The sequence below is a fragment of the Agelaius tricolor genome, unplaced genomic scaffold (genome assembly GCF_023055355.1).
Source record: "Agelaius tricolor isolate 1412-34295 unplaced genomic scaffold, bAgeTri1.0.p SCAF_10, whole genome shotgun sequence".
Classification (NCBI taxonomy): Eukaryota; Metazoa; Chordata; class Aves; order Passeriformes; family Icteridae; genus Agelaius; species Agelaius tricolor.
In genome coordinates, this window is record NW_027269270.1 from 27225758 (window position 1) to 27233141 (window position 7384).

Consider the following 7384-nt stretch of genomic DNA (forward strand, 5'->3'; position numbering starts at 1 on the left):
TGTCACCCTGCTGACAACCTCCCTGAGAAATAAGATGGCCAGCTGGGGCTGCAGGAGTGTCCTGTGTTTGCCTCCAGATGGACAGACTGCCCATGTCCTGAAAGGCGGCTCAGTCCCAGCGACAGGCATGGTTTGAAAGCTCATCCCCGAGCTCCTTCAGTCATCAGATTGTTTTCTTTCTGTCTCTTGGGAGAGGGCATTTTACAGCAGAATAGATCCTAGAGAACAAGCTGGAGAAAATCCAACTCACAACACCCAGCATCTGGAATTCTGAGACTACTCTCTTGGAAGATGGGAAAGAGTTTTAAAAACATGTTCAAAATTGGTGAATGAGGAAACACTGGAAGAAACATCCGACCTCCCAGGCTGGTGTCCTCACCACTGCCTTGTATGGATGTAAGTCCATGCAATAGTTGAGATGCCCAATCCAGCAGATAGTCTGGAATTACTGTGGAAAGTGGATCTGATGGAGCACAACATCTCTTGAAGGTTACTAGCAACCTGAGGTGGGTGGGTCATTGTCCCTTGAAGCAGAAGTTAAGGAATGGAAATTCTTGTGTTCCTGAAATTTTGGAGCTTCAATGCAAAGTGTCTGTGTTCCTTGCTTGTCCAAATTTGGGAACTGTGTCTGAACTGCCAAGTGCTTCCCAGATCAGTCAGGTTCCCATGTCCTTACACCACACCTGAAAAAGAAGTTTCAAGTTAGATCCACACAAGCGTTTACAGGCTTAAAAATTGCTTTGGCCAACAGCAGCAATCACCAAAGCTCCTGCTCAGCCAATGTCTAAAGCAGAGGTCTGACAGCCTTTGTGTTTCACCAGGGATGCCCTGTGGGTGCCTTGACCCTCTTTGGGCACACCCAGAGGCACCTGAGTCTTACCAGCCCTCAGCAGCCAGCACTAGAGCACCAGCCTGACTCACTTTTTGGAAGAGGTGAAGTGCCTGACTCTAAGAGGGGCCTTGGTACCTGTCACCCCAATTGGAGACAGATACATCCCTGCAGGGCTGGCAGTACCTCAGACACTGCCTCATGAGCTGATTTGGTAATTGCCTGCTCCTTGTACTGCCGTGGTGCATCCCGTTGCACATGGAAAGCAGGCTCCCAGCAGTGTAGCAGCAGCCTGTACCAAAACTGTAACCTAAGAGTTCCCAGGTACATTTTTGTGCCTATATTCCAAATTACTAGTGTAGGTTCAGTAAATGGCACCAGCTGCCTCAAGGATCACAAGTGCTGCATCTTTGGGCACAAGATGCATTGCATCAGTCAGGCAATAACTCCAGGTCTCCAGGAATATAGATTCTACTGGAATTATACATTAAAGTCACACTGTGTTTACCTTAAAGCAATCTGACGAGGGATTAACTAGGTGATCAGTCCATCTCACCACATCACAGAGGAGTAATTAAATTATTCCCAAACAAAATTGCTAGAATTTGACACCTAATCTAACTGCTGATATCTCTGTAATCTTTTCTTCTTACTTGTTCAAATGCTCAACCCTCCTTATTAAGATCAGTGCCGATTTTGTCCAGCAGAAAGTTGGAATATATTTCTTCTTCTTCATCTGTCCTTGTTGATCTATGGGAATAAAAGACCCCATCACATAAAATTATTCTGGCTTTGCAGAAGGGGCTGGTCAGCCTGTATTGGAATATAGTTCCCAGCACCGGTCAGCTCATTAGAGAAGTGAGTTGCTACAGATTGGGACGTTGCAACAGAGCCCAAACGATGCAAGAACTTAATTATTCAGAAAAGGTTTGGAAAAGCTACGGCGTGGCTTGCTGCCTTTGGAAAACAGGAGATTAAAAAGCCACTTTAGGGGGGTTTGCGGAGCTCCGGGGGAATAGCAAGGATTCGCATACACGGGAAGAACAGAGCGAGTGACAAATACCAGAACAAAAGGGAAATTAACAGAAGCTTAAGTAGGGATGAGCAGCAAAGCAGTGTAATTTATTTGTGAATTTATTTGTATTTAGCACAGTTAATATATGGAAAATTATACTAAAGCTGGAACAGAAACAACTATTAGAAATCATTTTACAAGGCTTTAGACATGTGTGGGAGCTTAATATAACTCTGTGGGGTGCAACTCATAATTCAGAGAGGAAGAGGACTTACGTCTTCCTCACAATCTCTTAAAACATTTAGCTCCATTGTGATACGAAATAGACATAGTTACTTTAATCTGACTATCCATACAACTCTCAGGAAATGGTTTTCATTTACAAAATTAATTTTCCTTCCAGCTTCAAGTATATAAGAGTGGGTGAAAATAATCAGAGACACTCGAAAGGACAGGGCTGAGCCCTGATCTCAGCAACAGCAGAGCAAAGCCCGAGTAACTCCAAGAAAAATTCTGGATGCACGCAGGGATGTAACCGAGATGAGATCTGGTCCTGAAGTGCTGCACTCCAGACAGAAAAACCTTGATGTCCCCTTCTTAAATTTCAAGAAAAACTATCAAAAGAGTCCCAAGTCCTTTTGGGGCATTTCCACAGTTCTTGGAAGAAGCCTGCATGTCCCTATTTGCATAGGATGCCTCCAGGCCATCCGCTTCAGCAGGCGGTGGATCAGACTGGGCAGCTCGCTCCCTCGACCTGCAGCTGTGCCGGCTGTAAGACCAAACACAGCCTTCAGCTCGGCGAGCCCGCTGGGGAGTCACCCTTCCAAGGCACCACCGGGGGAGCGTGCGACACCGGGATGTCGCCCTGAGGCAATCTGTGTAATCCCTGCATCGCTCTTGTCTTCCCTCCCAGGTCGGGCGCTGAACCCGCCGCTCGCAGACACGTGGGTGAGATCCCAGCTTTCTCTCCAGGGGAGATCTCCGCAGGCAGTTTACGATGCCAGAGCTCCCGCTGTGCCACCGGCGTTTACTCGGAAAATCACGGGCAATTAATCAGAGTTTTCTCGGGGGAAAACCCACTTGATTTGGACCCGTCATTACGCAGGGAAAGTACAGAACACCGTGCTGTAACCTAACCTGAACTCTGCTAAAGGCATTTCTTCCTAGGGCTCCCTTTTCACTTGGCAAGCCCTGCCTGCCTTTGGAAAACCGGGACGGGTGTAGCGGACCCTGGTTATACTTGGATGTGTTGAGGAGCAAGATGCACCCGCGATGCTGTCCCGCTCGTCTTTGGGCCGCCGAGGCAGGACGCGGGGAGCCTGAGGAAGCCGCGGGGAACGCTCTGAGGTGACCCTCCCGCAGAAAGCTGTGCGTGTCGGCGGCGGCAGGGAGCTCACCCCGGCGGGACCGGGGCTCCGGCCGCCGTCCGGGCATCGCGCAGGGGCCGTCCCGCCGCGGGCAGAGGGATGGAGGGACGAAGGGATGGAGAGATGCAGGGAGGAAGCACTTCAGGCGGCAGGTGAACGGGACAACGCGAGGCGTCCCCGACCGTCCGGGTCTCAGCGGGGCGCAGTGTGGGCGGCACCCGCAGCGACTCGGTCGGGGACGGGGGGGCGGGCGCGGTCTCCCCCCGCAGCCGGAGCGCCCGGGGACGTGCGGGACGCCCCCGCCGCCTCTCCCCTCCCCTCCCCTCCGCCCGCCCCGCCCGGGGGGCCGCGCCGCCACCGGCGCTCGGCGCGGCGAGCGAGCGGGCGGGCGGTGCCAGACGGGCGCCCAGCGGACCGCAACGACGGCGGCGCCCCGGAGCCCCCCAGGCGGCTCCGCCCCGGCCACCCGCAGGTGGGTCCGCCCTGCCCGCGCCCCCCACGTCGGGGCGGGACCGAGGGCTGGAGCCGGGCGCCCGCTCGCCGAGGCGACGCCCCCCGCGCCCGCCCAGCCCCGCCGGGCTCTCGGGGCGCCGCGTCCCCTCGGAGCGGAGCGGAGCGGGGCGGCTCTCGGCATGGCGGGGCTCCCGGCCGGCCGGCGGGCGGGCTGAGGCGGGGGCCGGGCGGGGAGGCGCCGGCGGCGGGGTCTCACCGCCTCTTCTTGCCGTCCCCCGCAGGGAGCGGCCGGCCCCCCGCGCCACCATTGCCTCGCACGGCAAGGAGGACCTGCTCGCCGCCGCCGCCCGGCTCTGGCAGCGGAGGAGGCGGCTGCTGGCCGCCGCCGGGCTCGCCCTGGCCATGGCCGTCGCGCTGCTGGTCGCCGTGCCCCTGCTGCTGCTGCAAGCGCCCGCCGACACCGGCGCCCACTACGAGATGATGGGCACCTGCCGCATGATCTGCGACCCGTACAGCGGCGGGCGGCCGCCCGGGCCCGGCAGCACCGCCGCCGTGGAGGCCCTGCAGGACCTGGGCGCCAACCCCCCGCCGCCCTTCGTGCAGGGACCCAAGGGGGAGCCGGGCCGGCCGGGCAAGCCGGGCCCCCGCGGGCCGCCCGGGGAGCCGGGCCCGCCGGGGCCGCGGGGCCCGCCGGGGGAGCGGGGCGACGCGGGGAAGCCGGGGCTGCCCGGGCTGGCGCTGGCGGGCGCGGGCGGCGGCGGGAGCGGCGGCGGGGCGGCGGCGGGCGGCGAGGCGGCGGGCGGGCTGAGCGCCGCCTTCAGCGGGCCGCGCATCGCCTTCTACGTGGGGCTCAAGAGCCCCCACGAGGGCTACGAGGTCCTCAAGTTCGACGACGTGGTGACCAACCTGGGCAACCACTACGACCCGGCCAGCGGCAAGTTCACCTGCCAGGTGCGCGGCATCTACTTCTTCACCTACCACATCCTCATGCGCGGCGGCGACGGCACCAGCATGTGGGCCGACCTCTGCAAGAACGGCCAGGTGGGTTCCGCCGCTCCCCCGCCCGTCCTCCCCGCCCGGGTCCCCGGTGTCCCCCTCCCATCGTCCCCGTCCTGCGGGCGCGGCACCGGGCGCCGCCGGTCCCGGGAAAAGAGCCAGCGGGAGCATCCTTCGCGCCGTCGGGGCGGGGGGGCGCCTCTAGAGCCGCGAAGAAATCCGAACTCCCGGCTTGCAAACTTCTGTGCCGGGCTGGGGAGAAGGAGAAGCGAGGACAGAGGCGGAGGAGGGAGGGCACAGGGTAGTGGAGGGGTTGGGAGAGAGGGACTCGGGGCATTGATGGTGCGGGCTGGGGGGAACTGATGGAGGGGCCGGAAAAGAGAAACGTGGGGGACTGATGAGGCTGCGGAGGAGTGACTCGGAGGGCTAATAGAGGGGCAGGGGGGCTGATGTGCCCAGCGGCTGTGTTGGCAGGTGCGGGCCAGTGCCATCGCCCAAGACGCAGACCAGAACTACGACTATGCCAGCAACAGCGTGGTGCTGCACCTGGACTCCGGCGACGAAGTGTACGTCAAGCTGGATGGAGGCAAAGCACACGGAGGCAACAACAATAAGTACAGCACTTTCTCTGGCTTTCTTTTATACCCCGATTAACACACAAGTGACACGACACAACTGGCCCCGCCACTGGTGCACATGGGGCTGTTTGGCAATTCCATACCCCCATCGTGCTGCTGTTCCTGCTGGTGTCCATTGTCTCCGCAGGTCACTTTAGCTTCATTATCAGTTTGTATGTTTTTATTTTCACCCTTGTGGAAACGAAATAGAAATGAAACAAAGTGAACCCCTTCCTTACTCTCCCCTGTTTCTTCTGACCCCCACACTCCCTTTGCCTGCCTGAGTGTTTCGTGTGTCACGTGAGGAACTTGGCAGCTTGAAACTCTGAATGGTTCCAGGAGGGTTTGAAAGAGCCCAGAGTTTGGACTGTGTCACACACGGAATTTGAACAGGTCACATTTTTTCATCAATAAGTATTAATGACAATGATGAATTTTCAGATCGACTATTCACGAAGTGGGAGTGGATCATAACTGTTTTTTCCTCTGCTGCTTTGTATGGGGTCAAGTGTAAACTTTTCTTTCTGTGCAATGCAATGCTCGTGTGAATGATGGTGTCATTAACGTCAAACCTGTTTCTGTCTGCAAAAGAATTTGGTCATTGACCGCAGCCACCCAAATACCACATTAAATTATGTTTTTAGACAATGCCTTCTTGCTTTTTGTCTCTTCCAGTGCTACAAAGCAGCACTGTGGTGGTGCCACAGGAGGGGGGGGAGTAAAGGAGGGGGTCACTTTGGTCCCTTATGTTTATAGTCATATTTAAAGTTATGATGGGGTTCCTTGCCTAACTCTTGAATATGGTGCAAGGGGCATGGAAAGAAGGAGAGAGAGAGGAAAAAAAGTTTCATCTTCATGCAGTTTTGTGAAAAGAAGGCACACAGTTATAAAGAGGTGAAAGTGGGGGTGTGGAGTGAATCTCTTAAACAGATTTACTGGGTTAAAACCTGATCCAGAGGTTAGCAAAGTACAGGAAAAGGAGATTAATCAGTTATTATGAAAAAGCCATGTTTCTGTAACATGCTTGACAAATGTTAAGAAGGCAGCAGAGGACAGAGTGGCTAAACTCAGGAGTTTGTCTAAACCCTTGCACTTGCAGTATGTGTATGGGTTGGAAACCACACCTGACTGGCAGTGCCTGAGAAGGGCTGGGTGAGAAAATTCTCTCAGGACTGATGGATTCAGACCATTCAGAAGGGTTTTCTCCTGATGGTCCTCTGTAAATCCCAGCCACCCTTGGTCTTTTTTCAAAATGCACAGGTGTGGTGCATTGGTATGCATCAGTAGTGCATGTGGTTTTTTAGCCTTTGGTGGAGGAGGTGCATTTGTCATCATCACCCCAGTGGGTAACCTCCTCAGTTTGGGTAAATTGGGACTGCTCTGCTGAAGCTAGGAGAGGTAAATTGATTTACAAAAGCACTTACTTTCATTTTACTGTATTGTCATTTCATTTTTCCCTCCTGAAAGTCTTACCTCCCTATCAGCTCTCTGCCCTTCCCAGTGTTAATGCAGTTTCACAGACCAGAGAGACAGGAGCTGGTCTGAAACAGCTCTGCCCAGGCTGGAGCTTTGCCCCTGCCCTGATGTTGCAGGAGGAAAGGGAGCCACAGTCAGATGGACTTGTTCCAGCCCCACTCTGGGGCAGCCCCATGGTGACCAAGTTCTCAGAGTCTCAGACTCCTGTCTCCTACCCAGTCCTCAGTGGGCATTGTCTTCTCCTTGGCTGGCAGGGGAGGGTCAGAGGGAGAAGGCAATTCCTCCATCCCGTCCTCAAACATCCCCTGCTGGGGGAAGCAGAGTTCATAACCAGGTACACGTGTTAGACACTTATCAATCTCTTATGTCTTGTCGATTTGTACTATTTAGAATATGATTAAATCCAGTGTCTGAGACCATCCAAATGAAGTATAATTGCTATGGATCCTCAATTCCCACCGGATCCGTAATCCTTTTTGACTATTCCTCCTCCCTCCTTCAATGAAATGGAGCTTAGACACAAAGCCCTTGGTTTAAATTTCAAAAAATTAAAATTGACATGCAGCAGCATTAGCAGGAGCCAGGAGGAATTCTAAGGAGGTGCCTGGGCTCTGCTTTATCCTTTGCATTA

The 7384-nt window shown here is 55.2% G+C and overlaps 2 protein-coding genes across 2 annotated transcripts; one reads left to right on the top strand and one right to left on the bottom strand.

Annotated features, from left to right (window-relative positions):
* Positions 1-3237: 3237 nt before the first annotated feature.
* LOC139593392 (bcl-2-binding component 3, isoforms 3/4-like) lies at positions 3238-4068 on the bottom strand. The gene has a single exon (XM_071434218.1). It carries the CDS (start codon positions 4066-4068, stop codon positions 3238-3240), a length of 831 nt encoding a protein of 276 aa, XP_071290319.1.
* On the top strand, positions 3576-5925 carry C1QL2 (complement C1q like 2). Its single transcript, XM_071435370.1, has 3 exons — positions 3576-3683; positions 3946-4705; positions 5135-5925. Exons 2-3 carry the CDS (start codon positions 4067-4069, stop codon positions 5312-5314), a joined length of 819 nt encoding a protein of 272 aa, XP_071291471.1. The 5' UTR covers positions 3576-3683; positions 3946-4066; the 3' UTR covers positions 5315-5925.
* The last annotated feature ends 1459 nt before the right edge of the window (positions 5926-7384 follow it).